Source organism: Zingiber officinale, chromosome 11B (genome assembly GCF_018446385.1).
Source record: "Zingiber officinale cultivar Zhangliang chromosome 11B, Zo_v1.1, whole genome shotgun sequence".
In the NCBI taxonomy this organism is placed as follows: Eukaryota; Viridiplantae; Streptophyta; class Magnoliopsida; order Zingiberales; family Zingiberaceae; genus Zingiber; species Zingiber officinale.
Window position 1 is genome coordinate 69,675,754 of NC_056007.1, and position 17,280 is coordinate 69,693,033.

Sequence of the window (17,280 nt, forward strand, 5' to 3'; positions counted from 1 at the left end):
CGTTCAGAGGTGGAAGACATTTGAAGGGCGGGCGACCAAGTTGCTTTCCTTTGGAGTCCAACAAGTCCTCTTTCTTCATGACTTCTTCGAGTGTCTCCAATCTCAATATCTCAATTCTGATTTTTCATAGATGATATCAATTTGATTCGGTCCGAGATTAAGGGATGAGATGACTCCTCAATGTGTCCACAGCCAATCTCTTTAGGTAAGTCGGGTGCGCGTCAAGTCAGTTTTCAACAAGCCGGCTACTGTCGAGTTTGCCTTTGTCAGGTTGGCTACTATTCGAGTTTGCCTTTGTTGAGTTGGCTTCTATTGGGTCTATCTCTATCGGGTCAGTTGTTGTTGTGCCGAGTAACTGTATAGACTCGTCTGACATTTGACTCATTTGGCAAAGATCTCTAGCGTCAGCCACTAAAAGCATTAGAGAGAGGTTAGAAGAGGAGCCAAAGTGTAGCTTGGCTTGCCTCAGTCAAATTCGAAGAGAGAGAAGAAGCGGGAGGGAAAAGATTATTGAGATATATAATAAGTAATACTGTTACCATTACCTTATATAGAGGGTGAAGAGGTGGCCTAAATTCTTAAAGGCAACTTATATAATTGTTGTGTCCCTTCGGCAAGACGGCAACTGACTTTCTGTTGTAACGTGATTGTATCCCTTAAGTTTGCTGATTACCTACTAACGACCCTCTTTTAGGTTTGCTGACTACTTCCTGTAACGGGCACATTCCTTAGGGATGTGGTTGGTAACGATCACATCCTTTAAAGAGGCAACTGGCTACAGCTATGACTGCATACTTAAAGGAGGCGGCTAGCAGCCTGTGTAATGATTGTGTCCTTTAAGAAGACGGTTGGCACGACTCAAGTTGAGGTTGAGTTTTGTCAAGAGATGGCTGGCTTAACCCGAGTTCCTCCCAAGTCAGACAGATTGAGAGTTGCATTGATCAAATCATGTGACAAAGATGATTCGCTCATCTTCAACGTCCCCGTTAATCCGTCCCTAGATCAACACGGAGGAGATAAATCACGGGTGACTACTAATCATTAGTGCAAATGGCCAAGACATGGAAGATGTTATGTTCAGTCACGCTGAATTTCAACCCCAAAATCTCATGTGACAATATTTTATGTCTTAATCATCGTCCCGAGGGGACTTGCATTGATCAAATCATGATCCATATCATATGGAACCGTTATCTCCACCACATCAGCGCCGTTGGACATGTAGCAATATCGTTTAAATAATAGGAATTTTTTGTCCTCATTAATTCCTTTATGAATAAAAAACTACAAGTAGTGGGGGAATAGACCATTGGTTTCCCGTGGATTTACCACTCGCTCAATCATACAACCAAAGTACAGCCGCCTCGGGCTTGCGGCGATAAGGCACTCCACTGATTGAATCATATATCTAAAATTGTAAGATATTTTTTTTAATAGGATGATAAATTTAAAGATGCCAATCGTTTAGGATGAATAACCGTGAATATTTTTCAATTTACTTGTTGATAGAATATAGAGTTGAATGATCTATTACATAATTAATAAAGTTTAAAGAGCATTTATATCAGTTATTTTATTTAAAAATTTTATTTTAAATTTAAAATAGGATAGTTTTAAAAAAATTTATATCAGTTATTTTATTTATTCCTTAAATTTAATATTTATGAATAATATTTTTTAAAATTTAGAGAATAAATTTTATTCTTTAAATATTACATACAGAAAAAAAATAAAGAAATTGATATATAAATAATGAAAAATGAATATTTAAATTTAATAAAATAATTTTTATTTTAAATTATATATTTTGGATAGAAAAATTGTTATGGATGGTTAAGATTTCCAATTAAAAAAAATTACAGCCCCTTTGATCCGAGTCCATGCATGTGAGCTGTAGAAGGTTTGACATTAATGAACAAAATCACAAGTGAGGAACAACCGAACAAGGCATCAGAATCGATCCAAAATAGAGAACAGGCATCACCTGTGCCAATGATCTGACAGGGGTGCAGGACCCACAGCCGAGCCCCCACAAAGAAGATTCTTCGGGTACAAATCACAGAATGATAATTAATAGGATTGCAAGTCAATTTCAATAATAATCAAAAGTGGAAAATTTTAATAGACCAATTAATCAGAATTATAAGTTGAATAAATGTATCAATTAAAAAATAAAAAAACCTAAAGAAAAAAAATAAAATGATGAAATGAAACTAAAATTTATGGAATAAAATAAAATTTTCTTCAAAGTAAAGAAAATTCAATTTATTAGTAAAATTGGATTGGGCACAAGATTGAACTGATTTTGGTCTACGGCATACATACTATTTGATCAGTATTAAGTGGAGCTCATCAACTCTGACAAGGTAACTTTGCCTTTGTGTTTTATTCCATTTGTTTATGTTATCTCTTTGGGAGTATTTTACGTTCATGCATCTCAAAATTAAAAAAAAAAATCTAAGGCGAACTCAAAAGAATAGAGATATGTTATCCAAGCTAAAATGAAGAGACCTTCATGCGGAATCTGCATCATGAAGACCCCTTCACGTAAGGAGTTCTGTTCATCGAATTTGGCCATGCATGGCTTCAAAGTGCAAACCACGAGCACCGAAGAAACACAAATAGGAGATAAAGATTCCATGATCAGAGACAATATTCCGGACAATATTGAGGCTGCAGCTTTACGATCAAGGGGAGGTCGATATGTTAAACAGCACAATTGAGCCTGATGCTGCATGCCTCTCCTCTGTCGCAATAACTGCTTCGGCTGTCATTGGCTGAAAAAAGCCCATTAGGGTTCCTACCATGGCATGCAACGACAGCTCGAGCAGAGAGAAGGGGAGAGAACGTGAGGAAGTGAGTGGTCTCTGTGCTACTCCACTGCGCAGATTCCTTTCTTCCCACCCGAGGAAAGGTTCCTCTGTCTCAAGCTCTAGATTTCAATCTTCCACTTTATTCCCTTCCCAGTTTACAAGAAAAAAAGATTGACTATTTCTGACACGTACCCCACCTCTATCTATTTAATGACAGTCTTAATCTGAGCTTCCTTGTCGTTGTCCTTTAATTTACAGAGCACCCATCGAATTAAGAACATGACTTGAGAACGGCTAACCATGTCCAAACTATAGAAGGCGATCGAGTGGATTGGATTAAGGAAGGAATAAAAATCGCTTTCAAAGGCAAAAAAAATAAAGCATAAAGGAATCATCACTTTGCTATCAATCACTTTAAACCAATGAGGAATGAAATCCTAAAGAACATGTCGAAGAAAACACATAAGCAAGCACTTCCTTGGTGTACATTGATGTTGATCACACCAGACATGAAAAGCAAAAAGATCGTTCTTGCTCAAAAAAGTTTGATCTTTTTCTCATTGGATCGATCCAAAGTACAAGAACAAGAGAAGTAGTTCGATCAGACGCTGCCGCCGCGGCCGAGGTGGAGGAGGTTGCCGCAGCATTTGGGGCAGGCGTCTACGCTCTTCGGCACCATGAAGTACATGAAGCATGACCGGCAGCCGGCGGCGACGAGGACTTGACCTCTGCCGGACTCGCCGGTTACAGATGAATCAGAGGGAGACGAAGAGGAGAGGGAAGAGACGCATGAGGAGTTGGCCGTATCGACGCAGCTCTCGTACCCATCGCCATCGCCGACTCCGGTGCAGCTGTCGTTCGAGGAGGACACGTGGGCTTTCCCGGACTGGTAGCAGTACACAGCGGTGGTTCGCGGGTCCGTGGCGATCCTCGTTCCTGTCTCCCAGTTGATGTAGTAAACCTCCCCTGTCTGCCGTTAGAACACAGCGAGATTGAGGCCGTAAAACACCAAAATGGGATCTTTGGGAAAAGAGTGCGCTACGATCAATGATTGGGAGAAACTAAAACAAAATAAGCGAATTTATAAGCAACGGAGGAGGAGTTAGGATCCGCACGCGCATGTCAAGGCACTGCTCCCAGGGACACGGCAGCGCAGTCTCTGAGATGAGCTCCACCCTTACTTCTCCGGCGCTCTCATCGCTGACCTCCAAGAGATGCGAACCCGGAGGCGACGAGGACATCACCGGCGACGGCGACCCCGCCTCTCCTCCGGTTTTCTTTCCTAGATCGCAGCTCCTAAGCGAGGCAGCGATCATCTGGATGTTGGGAGCCGCGCTCATGGACGGGCAGGTTCACTAGATGAAGATGGAGGAAGGGAGTCGCACTAGATTGATTAGCTTTTAGTTCGATCGTCCGCATAAATACTTCCAAAAAAACGCTGCAGATAGTTTTAAAATTTAAAATTGTAATTATTGAAAAAATTTATTTTTAAGCCTTCATTTTGATCCGTGACTTTTTATGAGGAATATAGATTAAACTTATTATTTTTTTTCCTGAAGGTACGACGTATAATAAATAATATCTAATATTGTTTTTTTTATTATGGTACTAACTCCCGCATAATTAATTTATGGCGACGACTGGCTAGAGCCTAGAAGAAGGAAAAGGTCGCTTTCCACCCGGTAAAACTTATCGCCCTCCCCTCTCGTTGTTTCCGCCGCCATGTTGGTCGGAAGACCCCAAATTCTGCCGTCAAGGCTCAGCCCGTCTCCTAGACGGCGCCATTGAGGGCCATTTCTGCTCGATTTAATCCCTGATCCCCATCTTCTCTTCTCTCTCCATCTGCATTTCCGCTCCCTGCCTCGTTTTCTCTAATCCATCTCATCTGGATCTTTGTCTCCTTTCGTCTTTGTGAGATTGCGAACGGTTGTCGAGGGCGGGGAACGACGCGGCTGGGCGGAAGATGGTGAGGTTGCCCTATGTGACCGCGCTCACAACGCTGTTCAGTTATGGCCTCCTCTTCGCGTTCGGCCAGCTTAGGGATTTTTTCAGGAGGATCATCGATTGGTTCAAATCCAGCTCCAAGGATCTCAAGGTCTCTCCTTTTCGCCACACTTGTTCCATTTTTTTGCGTTTTCTTCTCTGGTATTTGAAAGGAAAAAAAATCTGTTTGGATTGGATCTTGAGACGGACTCTTTGATGTTGCTTGGAACAGGGCTATGCGCCGATCTGCTTAGGTCTGGAAGACTTTTACACCCGCCGTCTCTATCTCCGCATTCAGGTTTGTTCTTTCTGAATATCCATATCATTTTCTTCTTCAAAAATTCTTTCTAGTTTCTAACTCGTTTTCTCTGTAAAACATCTCTCTTTTTAGAATATAACTTATTACCTTTTTCGTTGATGCTAATATCAATACTTTTCTAGAAACCTTGATTCTTTACCTTTATTTCCGGAAGATATTGTGATATGTTAATTTAGTTTGTACCATATCTGTAGGCATTTTCATAATTGTGATGAATAATTATTCGTCCTGTCATTCATTTGATACCAATAATTTCTTTCCCTTGCAAATCCTGAATAGGCAAGCTCTTCACGACCAATACCCCACTTGGTGACCATGTCATTTTATCATTGATAAATGATGAAATTGGTAATACCATGGAAAGTTTTGAAATTATATAGTTGACAAGTTGTTGCTTAGAGAAAGTAAAATTTCACAAAAATCAATTCAGTTTACAAATATCCACTTTCCTATTTTTCAAGTCATTCAGCCCTTTTTGTTAGGATCACAAGTGCCTTTGATACTACTTGATAGAGTTAGAGAACACTCTGGCATACTTGCTCGATCTCATGGCACCAAATCACACAGTTGTATATCCAAATCTGGTGTCTGTAGAATGCAGGAGAACCTCTGCCACAAGGTCACTCCATCATGGAGTCTTTGTAACGCTTGGTAGAATAACACAAACACACATAAAGAAAGACGAGCTATCTAATATGGTTTAATGTAAGTCTACATCCACAAGGAGAATCACTTGTCTACATAATATCAGAAACTGTAAAAGAAAAGACAAACAAAACATTGCCCACAGAAATATATCTCAATCAACCATAAACTCCTCTCTTAACACCAATAGAAAGGGGGAACTTGTTGGACCGGTTAAGCCGGCTAGAGAGGGTTGAGTTGCCTGAGACACAAAAGCTAAACACCTTCTCGATCTTTCAACTCAAATTAGCAGCAATAGCAAATAAAATAGAACCAATAAGAAACTAAAGAAAAAAGGCACCAGAATTTACTTGGTTATAACCTGGGTAGTTGTTAATCAAAGTCAAATGAAAGCTCTTAAGAATCTCTTTCGGTGAAAGCGGAGAAGTCTTTTACACTCGTTAACAACTCAGACTATTGTTAGGAAATCAATACAAAAAGTTGTTACATCTTTCCTACGTCCAGGGGTCTTTTTATAGCCCCTGGAAAAACTTATCCTCAGGCTGAAGGCGCCTTCCATAGGGCTAAAAGGTGCCTCCAGCGAGGCAAAGGATAAAACTTTATCCTTTTCGCCAACGACCAGATTGCCTTGTCGAAGGCGTCTTCCATCGCCTTCCAAGGAGTTGAAGGCGCCTCTAGCAGCTCCATAGCTCCACTCTAGCTCTTCCGCTGCTCCGATCACCTGAGTGATTTCGGCCAACCGAAATAAGGCTCACCCGAACTCAATTTTGGCCTTCTCCTCGAGTAGGCCTTCGCTCCGGCTTCTCGTCCCTCAAACGTCGCACATGTCCTTCTCGTCCACCGGCGTACTCTTTCACAGCGTCTCATCCCTTGGACGCACCGAGTCCGTCGGCTCTCTCCCGTGCCGTTCTTCTCGCTAGCCGCGTCTTCCACTCGACTTCCTGTGCTCCTAAGCTCCTGCACACTTAGACATAGGGATCAGAACATAATAGGAGCTAACCTAACTTGGTTGATCACATCAAAAACAACATTGGGGTTCCAACAAAACTCTTATCACTAGTACTTCCCAACACAAAACTCTCTCCTAGAAGAAATTCATTTTCGCTAAAGGCCCCTTAGTTGAAGGAAGTTTTGGCGTAACGGTAAAGTTGTTGTTTTGTGACCAAAAGGTCACAGGTTCGAATCTTGGAAATAGTCTCTTGCAAAAAGCAAGATAAGGCTGCTAACAATGGATCCTTCCTTGGGATCTCGTATGACGGGAGCTTCGTGCACTTGACTGCCCTTTTTTCTAAAGACCCTTAGTTTTCTACTGATGCAAATGCTCAATTGGTGAGAAAATATATTCTTGTCAAATTAATCAGTTGACATTTGCATAAAAGCCTTTGGAAAATAATCTAAATGATCTTCTTAGAGTATTTAGCCTTAATTTGGTCATCAGCCATGTTCTAGGCACATGTACTCATGCACCTACTGCATGCTCTTGGCTTAGTAACTTAGCAAAACAGGTATAGCCTAACAATATCTATCTCAGTAAGATGCTACATCACCTCTCCATTTTAAATTCTAGGCTAATACTCTAGAATGGTCTTGATCCTCTTTGCTTTTTCCACCGATGTACATGCTAAAGTCATCAAATCCACGTACTTGACTCAACCTCAATCAATCTTGTGTACAATTGATTAAATTGATGGCTCCACTCAATCATGAAAGGATATCCTTTCTCCTAAATCTATCTCTACTCATTTGAGGTCCCGAAATGCACTGTGCCACATGAGTGCTATGGTCATACTAATCATTTTATATGTCCTAGCGATAAGGGTGTCATGCATGAGAAGAATAGTGCGAAAAATGGGTGTTGTGTTTAATTAAAGGAGACTTTGAAGTCAAAGGGGAATCATGGAGAGAGGGAAAAAAGGAAGAGATGGATGAATTTTATTGGAGGATAAAAGATGTGTTGCCAGTATGTCTTCTCTCATAGCTTGGTTAAGTCTCTCCTTGCCCCCATAGTGTAGCCAAGTTGGTACTCGGGTGGCAGAGTTGCTTCATTTGGCAGCGGTTGATTACCGCGGGGTTCATTCTCCTGAGGTATAAATGTTTTCCCACCTAGGAGGCCGCTTGATACGTGATTTACCTCCCTTTATCTCGCTATGGGGCTGACAATGAGGGGCGTTCGGGGTGAGCGAAATCACCTTTTGCTTATTGGTTAAGTCTCCCCTTTTTATTTTATTTTATTTTTTCATTTATTGAATGCAGGTTTGAATGGTTTTGAATCTGGACCAACATGACTCATGAATTTTGAAATTAGGTTATTTGATTTAGGCATAATTTAAAATAAATTTTGGATTAATTTTGTTTTTTATTTAATTTAGTTGATTACGAATTTATGATGAAAATTGACTTTGCATGTCACCAATGAATCCATGCAAATTAATTTAAATGACTTGGATCATGTCAAATTAATTTTTGAATATTTGTAGAAATTAATCTCAAACCTTGAGAGTTGAATGACTTTGAATTATTCTTAAGTGCACGCGGGATGGAATAAATTATTAACTTGTGACAAACAACTTACAACTCAAATTGCAATAAAATCATGTGCTTACAAGTGAGGTTAGAATTTTTTGAATGATAGTGGTTGCAGTCGACCTGCCTTCATGACATTCTTGAAATTTATTTATTTTTTTCAACGTCAACAACAATTCTTTAAATGAGCTGGATATCTTGCGATGACAACTTAATGCACAGGATTGCTTTAGTCGACCAATTGCAAGTGCACCAGATGCATGGTTTGATGTGGTGGAACGCTACTCTAAGGATAATAACAAGACATTGCAGTAAGTATATGGTCTTCCTGAGGTGCATGATTTTTGACATTAGGGAACTTCCACATAGTCTATGTAATACGGCTTCCATATGTAGTCGAGCCATACTACAATATGATGTAATTCGAGGATGATATCAATGGGAAATATTTGGACTGTAATTTAAGGTAAACTCAACTTATTGAGAATTTTTCTGATAATTTGTGCAGCCGAACTGCAAAGACTAGCAAGTGCCTTAATCTGGGATCATACAACTACCTTGGTTTTGCAGCTGCTGATGAATACTGCACACCCCGTGTTATTAAATCTTTAAAGAAATATTCTCCCAGTACCTGCAGTATCCGTGTTGATGGTGGTATGTCCATCTTACTTATAATCTTGCAATAAAGAGCCTTCAATGCATAATGCATAATCTCATTTTTCTGTTTTTTGCTGCAGGCACAACTGACTTGCACAATGAGCTGGAGTTACTAGTTGCAAGGTTTGTGGGAAAACCAGCAGCCATAACTTTCGGCATGGGCTACGTGACAAACTCTGCCATTATTCCAGTTCTGATAGGGAAGGTTGTTAGTTTAATTTCTGTTGATTTTAAAATTAAGAAAGGAATTTGTAGTGTTGAGTTTAGTTCTTTCCTTCTAATTTATCAAAAACCATGATGATGTATAGGGAGGACTCATCATTAGTGATTCTTTGAATCATAATTCAATTGTAAATGGTGCTCGAGGATCAGGTGCAGCAGTCCGTGTCTTCCAGCACAACAGTAGGTTCTCAATTTCCCAAGGAGAGTCAATGTTACCTCATAGTTGGTTGTTCTCAATCGCTGATATTGTGGTTTTATAGATGCTGCACACTTGGAAGAGGTATTGAGAGAACAGATAGCTGAGGGGCAACCTCGAACTCACAGGCCCTGGAAGAAGATTATTGTAATTGTTGAGGGCATATACAGCATGGAAGGAGAACTTTGCCAGCTTCCTGAGATTATAGCTGTTTGCAAGAAATATAAGGTTCGTATATGTTTTCTTAGTTTTACTGTTGGCCATTTTCTCATTCGGTATTTTTACTCAGAATCATCATCGTGCAAATGGGAGCTACATACGCTTGTCCTAGAAAATCCAATGTAGAATAAGTTTGAGTGGTATTTTCTCTAAACAGGTTTATACCTACTTGGATGAGGCCCACAGTATTGGTGCTGTTGGAAAATCTGGCAAAGGAGTCTGTGAGCTCCTAGGTGTGGATCCGGCTGATGTAGACCTCATGATGGGCACATTTACAAAATCATTTGGATCTTGTGGAGGATATATTGCAGCATCCAAGGTTCTCTTGAAAAAAGAAATTTAATGAAAAAAAAATCAAATATGCTTATTTTTGGGTGAATTACAAGATACTTCCAAAACCTTTGAACTCTTCTCTTCTTCAGGAAATTGTTCAATATCTAAAGCATGCATGTCCAGCACATCTATATGCAACTTCCATGTCCCCACCTGCTGTGCAGCAAGTTATTTCAGCAATTAAAGTTATTCTTGGAGAAGACGGATCCAGTAGAGGTAAAGTTGGATAATATTGTGAATTCAGCAGTCTATTGTAGGATTCTTTTAGTCCTCTCCGCTTGGTTTCTTATTTATTTGGTTGCATTGTATAGGGGCCCAAAAACTAGCACAGATTCGGGAAAATAGCAATTTCTTCCGCTCTGAACTTAAGAAGATGGGGTTTGAAGTTCTTGGTGACAATGACTCTCCTGTTATGCCAATAATGCTTTACAACCCAGCAAAGATTCCAGCCTTCTCTAGGGAATGTCTCAGGCATAATGTGAGTTGCGTTTGCTCAATTTCCATTCAACCAACCACATGTCTTTGCACGATATCTCATGATCCTGATCCTTTAGCAAATAAAACTTCACCATAATGGTGTTTTACAGCAAGTAACTTGTGAACTTATCTGGCCCCATTCAGTCTCAGTTGTAATTACTTAATTGAGCACTGTTGAGAACTCTCTGCGATTAGTCATGTTCAGCATTGCTCTTCTGGTAGAAGATCTAGGGTAAATTATGGCATTATGTTGCTATAATTTTGCAGGTAGCTGTTGTTACTGTTGCTTTTCCAGCCACACCGCTTCTTCTAGCAAGGGCTCGAATTTGCATTTCGGCTGCTCAATCTAGGGAGGACTTGGTTAAAGGGCTTGAGGTAAGTTCAAGACTCCCTCCTCTCTTGAAGGCCACTGATTCAAGTAGCCTCAACCTGATTGGAGGCTTGATACTTTGTGCTCCTCCAGGTTATCAGCAAGGTTGGTGATCTTGTGGGCATCAAGTACTTCCCTGCAGAACCACCTAAGCACGGGAATCAAGCTCATAAGGTGGAATAGGGAACAATTATTCTAGGAAAGATCAACATAAATTAAGGCAAATCCAGCCAATTGCAAAGGCAACTGTTTGTTATCTTTCAATCAAGTTTTACCAGACTGAAGGTTGTTCCTTATCAGAAACTTGATTCAGTCAGATGGTATTACTTATTTGTCATATTTTTGCTATGTACAGCTCTATTAAGTTACGCTAGTCAAAATGTTTTCTTGATTTTGAGTACACTACCAATTATTAGTGTGCAAATTCCAAAACATGACCCTGCATAGCAATTACAATCCACAATATGCCATATATAAAGCACTCGTGTACTTGGTTGTATGTGCACTTCACATCCAACTCCCTCAACCCACTCACCCAATACAACAAACAAGCCCTTCATAATTAATATTTAGCCAAATAAATTTCTTTAATAATTTTTTATTCCTAAAGGCATCCAGATAGAATGATAGATTGTAGTGTATAACACCTTAGACTGATATTTCTTCCTTCTAGTGGTTGTTGCTCGCTAGGTAGCTAATCATAGATTAGCTTGTCGGTACGATCTAGACACAAATATTATTATATTCTTGAATACTTTGAAATTTAAAACGATTAACATGGGTACATACTTTATAATGCAGCTTGAATTCTGAATGATAAATAACATATAAACTGTCGGTAAGCTAATTTTGCAAATCACTTCTGACTAAATTTAGAGCTAAAGGCTATTTTGAATACTTACAAATTTAAAATGTCTAATTTGTAACATCTCAAAATTAGATATAAAATAAACTTATGATTTTCATAAATCAGTTTGCACCAGGAAAATAGGAGGAAGTTAGTGGGGTTTGTTTCAATGTGTGGCTTCAATTACACAATGTATCCCCCAAAATAAAAATCCGATGAAATTTTGATTCAATGTTTTATTTGTAGTCGAATCAACATACAAAAGAAGACATTTGTGGCCGCCACTATGACTCTCCTCCAAGTCGAGACAAAATCTACTATGTCATTGTTTTCCTCTTCTAAAAGGAAAGCTTTGACAAACTAGCAAGTTGCCTAACTCCCAGACCAAAACCTACCCACCACCACCAACCCACCACTGCTCTTTGCTTCTAAAGTTTACCTAAGTGCTGTTAAATCCTGATAACCTTTTTAGTGACACTAATCTCATCTTTCAACTCCACGCTTTCCCTCCAACAATTAACAAAGTCCTCCTTGTCGGTAGTACCAGAACAAACACCAAAGAACAGTCGTTAATTCCTTAAAATAATAATTAATTTGGCTCGACAAGAAGGTAAAGGATTAATGCAAATATGTAATTGAGCTGGGGATGTGGAGGCAATGCAACACATGGAACCCAAAAGGAAGGCCATTGAGGGGGCCATAATTATACATCTTTGGCAGCAGGAAGCATTCCTTTGTGCACACTTTAATTAACAAGACAAATAAGGAGCAAATGAATTGTAGAATGTGAAAGTCTATTGACTTGAATGAATCTATCTTTTACTTAGCTAGCTTTGGATTGGTTTGCGTCAATGTTTTTAAAGTCTTAATCCAGAGTGTTTATATATAATAATAAAAGTAGAAAAGACCACTCTTTTTTAATAGAATTAAGACATGACATCCCTTTTTTATTTATTATCAAAATAGTATATCATCTCATTTCAATCTATTTTTATTTTTAAAAATACCCTTATCTTTTATGATGTATAATAATTATGAGGTCATACCTGCTACATATTTATAAGTTATGATCTCATAGTTGTTAAATAGTTGTAGCAAGCTATAAATTTATACTTGTTATACCATAATGCTAACTAATATTAATTAGAAATAAACTATTTATGTTATAGTAGTTATCCTAGTGCTACAATTAATATTGACTAGTGTTCATCAAAATAAAATGCTCATATATGTATAATCACTACAACATAGTATTATTAATGTTTGATAAGAGTTGAAATGTCAATATTGTAATAGCTATCATCTTGTAAATGTTATAACAGCATCTAAAAAAATATTTTCAAATATAAAAATATATTGAGATGGATGAAGCGTTGTTTTATTAATGTTGAATTACCGCCGGTCCGACCTCCCAACATGTTGTTGGTCCGACCTCCCGACCTCTAGCCAATCAGACCTTCCAATCTACCAAGGGCCTAGTTAGGCACCCGAGTGTTGAGCACCGAAACACCCTGAGTTCGAATGGATTGTGATCTCGAGCATGGATACGAGCGGATTCTCGATCTGAAGGAAGTTTAGTGCGGTGATTACCTTGGCACCAGTTGCAAAGAGATGCACCCACAAAGGGGATTCTCTCTAGTGGTACTCTATTTGTTTATCACTTATTTCTAGTATATACATTTTTTCAATTTTTTTATTATATTATTTTTGAGGGCTCTGTAATGACTTAGACGTTGAAGAGACCTCACCCACGATAACTCCCGATGAGCTCGTTTAGGAGTGTTATTCTTCGCAAAGTCGGCTCATCATTAGAAGAAAACTTCTGACATAATCACTTCATGATATGAGATAGATTTCTATTGGCACAATCATCATTTCATGATGTAAGGTAGATTTCTACTGGCACATTATCACTTCATCGATAGGTATGCAATGAGATGGTCTCTTGGATTTCTCTCCGTATATAATGAATGGTGATGTTATTATTCCCACAAAGGGGAATCTCTATTGTTACTCTATACATTTTTTTATTTTTAAGAGCTCCATAATGCAAGTCAGAGAGACCCCACCAAGATAACTCCCGATAAATCCATTTTGGAGTGTTATTCTTCGCAAAGTCGGCTACGTCATTAGAAGAAAACTTCGACATCAAATTCAAATCGATTGTTTTTTTAAGCATCAACGGGTGTAAAGAATAATGTGGGAAGGATATCAAATTCAAATTCCATTCAATTAATAATCATAAACTTGATGAGCCTTTTCTTAATTATAATTAGCTCAATACATAGCCATCATCTATCGTGAGCGCATCATCTATTTAAAAGTTCCTAACTGTTGTGTGAATGAGATCAAATTCTCTGTTCCCAAATTTCTCTGTTTCCGTGTCCCTTTGTTGATCGGACGGACCAGATTATATTTCAAGGATGCCTTGCACATCACGAAAATATTACACACATCTTAAAGATACCACGATACCTTAAAATATAATCTAATCTGTCCGATCGACAGAAGACACGGGGATAGAAAAATTGGAGGACAGAAGATTTGATCTGTGTGTGAATAGTAGTTTTGTTTAAAAAATAGCTCTAAGAATTTTCAAGAACCAATAAGATGAAGACAGATTACAAATTAAAATATTAATACTAACTTTAAAGACCATTATAAACCAGGCTACTAGTGCTTGAGTAAGGAAAAAAGAGTTGCATTATCAGTGGATTAGAGATGTGGATTATAAAGGTTCGGCCTCTAAAAATAATGAGGTTTGCAACTCTACTTTTACTTTAATCAGTGGAAGAGACTGAACTGGTACGGCTGTTGTCGGCATCATTGGAGTAACAGTGTCCATCCTTTAGTATACGTATACTAATACTAATGCTTGTCAGCAAATTTTGTCAAAATAAGCTTTATCACTTTAGCCTGCTCAGGTTAACGTAATCAAATATCAAATAATCAATACAGGATCAGAACAATCGAATAATATCGTTTCCGTATAATATATATATATATATATAATTAGTATCAAAATACTTGCAACATACAGCCTATGATTGATTGCCATGTCGCAAGTAGCTTTTCACTGTCTTCTTGAAGCAAATCAAATGACAAACCTTCCTCCTACACATGCAGGTAACTTCTTCTCATTAACTACTACTACCGATTTATGTTTATAAAACGGTTCTTCTCTCTGTCTTTGTGTTCAACTATATCCCTATGTACACAGGAAGCGGCTATGCCTGTGGCCTAAATAAAGGCCCAAAACGAGTAGAGACAGTAAAGTTGGGAAACAAAGTAGACGCTTGTCAGCATCAGAGACAGCTAAAAAGGTCGGGCGAGGGAGAAGAAGACGAGGAATTAAAATGGAAGCTTCTTGTTCTTTTGTCTGTTTATAGACGTACGTCGTGGTGGTGTCAGGATCATGGGCACCCTACCCTAGCGCACGCACGAGGCGTTGGAGATGGCAAGGGGGTAGGAAAAGGAGTTGGCGTACTGAAAGGAGACGACGGAGCCGGGGGCCATTGGGAGGCCGTCGTTGAGGAGGCAGTCGTTGATGCGGAGGCGGCGGAAGACGCGGGGGTTGATAAGCCGGGCCGAGCTGAAGGCACCGCAGCTGAGATGGATGTGGCCCACGGCGCAGCCGCCGGAGACGGAGCAGAGGTTCAGGACTGACACAGTGTACGTCGGAATCCCGCTCGGCAGTGGCCCCGTCGCGCCCTGGTGCACTACGATGTCGTCGATGCTGCACGCGTCGCCCATCCGCTCCGTAGAACTCGATGACGTTGTAACCGTACCATCATCACCTTCCATCAATGCAAACAATTAAGCACATGATGCACAAAAAAATCGTACACACTTCAATTAAAAACAAAATAAAATTGAAGTGACAGGAGACAAGGAAATCTTTTTTGTCTCATCATGAAGCCCCTAAACAATTCCATAATCGTATTCTAAGTAAGAGTGCGGCCGCGACGCGCAGACTTTACATGTACGAGAGCAACTCACAAAAACAAAAAAGACCAACACCCAACCAAAATCAAACTCAACCGCTGGTGGAAAACAACATGAGGGTAGAAATGAGAAATAGAGAGGCAAAACATCAGAAGAAGATGAGAAGGAGAGATGAAGCAGGGAGAGGGTTGTCAGTTTCTAATTTACTATTTCGATCCTCGACAACATGTTACGACAGCAGGGAATTAGTTGTCAGGTTCAGGAATTGTCGTGCGGACGGTGGTAACTCCGGGCGGACGCACGGTGCGCGGAGCGCAACCACCTGTGGGCCCCGCTTCCGGCTCGTGCGGCCGTTCGATCTCACGCAGTTATGGCGATTGAACGGAATGGGATTGGCTTCCGGGTATGCCATTAAATTAATTATGAAATAGTGATATACCTTCATTAACTTGAAGAAGTCTGCGGTGATGTTGGGAGACGAGATTGCTCTGCGGCAGATTGAACACTGAACAAAGAGAGGAACAAATCTTAATCGATCAAATTATAATCGACCGTGGAGGGGAAAGATCGACAAATAAATAACCATGAACAAAAATACATAATTTTTATGTCATTATAATTGCGAAAAAAAAGGAAGGGGAATTAAAGTCACAAGAGGAGCTTGTTTTGACACTGACCGAAGGCGAGCAGAAGCAGGAGCGCAACCGCCGAAATTGCCGCCCTGGCAGCGGCGAAAAGCCATGTTGAATCGCCTTTCATCCTCCTCGCGTCTCGAAATATTCGCCCTCGATTCTTGGTTTGCAGAAGAGATCGCAGGCTCACTGGGAACCCTTGCGCTTTAGAACCCTTACGCTGCAACAGAAGAAGGGCGGTGCAAGTCAATGTATAGCACAACTTTATCGACAGAGAAAAAGGAGTAGATGAAAATTTGACTCGGAGAAGCCTCGGGTTCGGGGCCAAAAAGCAAGCCTACAACAGGGAGTGGAGATCGATCAATCAGTCCCCGTCGCTGCCCTAAATCTCCGAAAAGGTAAAAAGGAGGATCGCTTCGGTGGAAGGAAACTCGTGGTGTTCCCACAACCTTCCCGTTTGCGGCATGGAGCCTCGGGCCTCGAGGCCTCACGAGGGCAACCCCTCCGCGCCGTGCGATTGTCGCTCGGAGCGGAAACAGCCTCGGGTGCCGAGAGGAGGCCCGCAGCCGGAAATGCTCACGGCAGGCGGCAGAGCAGGAGGAGGAAGAACTCACAGATCGGCGAAGTAGCACCAGAATGGAAAACGAAGGACAAACAAAACCAAGCTCGCGATCTATTCTCCGCCGCTCCGATCCGAGCTCGATAAGAATAGGAAACAAAAAACAACAAAGATCCAAATCAGGAACAGAGAAGGGTTTTGGAGAAGAGATCGAACCTTATGGACGCATGGGGCAGCTACAATTGCTGTCGGGAATCGTGCAGCCAGTTGCAGCGAGACAAGGGCGATGGGGAAAGGATTAATCGAATGATTCATATCTCATCAGTGGATATTTATATACGGTTGACACCGGTTTAAGTTCAACCGGTTCACTAATTCGATTTAGCATCTGGGAACCAAACCGCGTTGGGTATTTTCGTAATCTTGTTGTTCACTTAGCCTTTTGCCAGAAATACCCCCACTGCAAATGTCAAAAGGTAAATAGCAGAATAGTCCGAACGGTGAAGTAAATTGAGCTGTAAATGGGACCATATTCGGTTA

General features: G+C 40.2%; 3 protein-coding genes across 3 annotated transcripts; 1 reads left to right on the forward strand and 2 right to left on the reverse strand.

Annotated features, from left to right (window-relative positions):
* Positions 1-3,196: 3,196 nt before the first annotated feature.
* LOC122034332 lies at positions 3,197-4,223 on the reverse strand. The gene is made up of 2 exons (XM_042593539.1): positions 3,929-4,223; positions 3,197-3,783 (listed from the first exon to the last, which is right to left on the reverse strand). Exons 1-2 carry the CDS (start codon positions 4,151-4,153, stop codon positions 3,415-3,417), a joined length of 594 nt encoding a protein of 197 aa, XP_042449473.1. The 5' UTR covers positions 4,154-4,223; the 3' UTR covers positions 3,197-3,414.
* A 234-nt stretch (positions 4,224-4,457) lies between these two features.
* LOC122034331 (long chain base biosynthesis protein 2d) lies at positions 4,458-11,157 on the forward strand. Its single transcript, XM_042593538.1, has 12 exons — positions 4,458-4,908; positions 5,029-5,094; positions 8,506-8,594; positions 8,792-8,937; positions 9,021-9,145; positions 9,249-9,342; positions 9,423-9,586; positions 9,735-9,896; positions 10,000-10,126; positions 10,222-10,388; positions 10,655-10,762; positions 10,851-11,157. The coding sequence occupies exons 1-12, from the start codon at positions 4,777-4,779 to the stop codon at positions 10,938-10,940; spliced, it is 1,470 nt and encodes a 489-aa protein (XP_042449472.1). The 5' UTR covers positions 4,458-4,776; the 3' UTR covers positions 10,941-11,157.
* Positions 11,158-14,668: 3,511 nt separating this feature from the next.
* Positions 14,669-17,055, reverse strand: LOC122033996 (protein TAPETUM DETERMINANT 1-like). Its single transcript, XM_042593134.1, has 4 exons — positions 16,957-17,055; positions 16,227-16,401; positions 15,989-16,054; positions 14,669-15,401 (listed from the first exon to the last, which is right to left on the reverse strand). The coding sequence occupies exons 1-4, from the start codon at positions 17,053-17,055 to the stop codon at positions 15,034-15,036; spliced, it is 708 nt and encodes a 235-aa protein (XP_042449068.1). The 3' UTR covers positions 14,669-15,033.
* Between the last annotated feature and the right edge of the window lie 225 nt (positions 17,056-17,280).

Bases quoted from the DNA above. Each gene is read 5' to 3' on its own strand.
- LOC122034332 (XM_042593539.1), bottom strand. From the start codon at position 4,153: ATGAGCGCGGCTCCCAACATCCAGATGATCGCTGCCTCGCTTAGGAGC. The intron at 3,784-3,928 runs GTGCGGATCCTA...TTCTAACGGCAG, and splicing joins AGCAGTGCCTTGACATGCGC to ACAGGGGAGGTTTACTACAT.
- LOC122034331 (XM_042593538.1), top strand. From the start codon at position 4,777: ATGGTGAGGTTGCCCTATGTGACCGCGCTCACAACGCTGTTCAGTTAT. The intron at 9,587-9,734 runs GTTCGTATATGT...TTCTCTAAACAG, and splicing joins CTGTTTGCAAGAAATATAAG to GTTTATACCTACTTGGATGA. The intron at 9,897-9,999 runs GTTCTCTTGAAA...TCTCTTCTTCAG, and splicing joins GATATATTGCAGCATCCAAG to GAAATTGTTCAATATCTAAA.
- LOC122033996 (XM_042593134.1), bottom strand. From the start codon at position 17,055: ATGAATCATTCGATTAATCCTTTCCCCATCGCCCTTGTCTCGCTGCAA. The intron at 16,402-16,956 runs GTTCGATCTCTT...CTTCTGTTGCAG, and splicing joins CTGCCCCATGCGTCCATAAG to CGTAAGGGTTCTAAAGCGCA. The intron at 16,055-16,226 runs GTCAGTGTCAAA...CTCTTTGTTCAG, and splicing joins CCTGCTTCTGCTCGCCTTCG to TGTTCAATCTGCCGCAGAGC.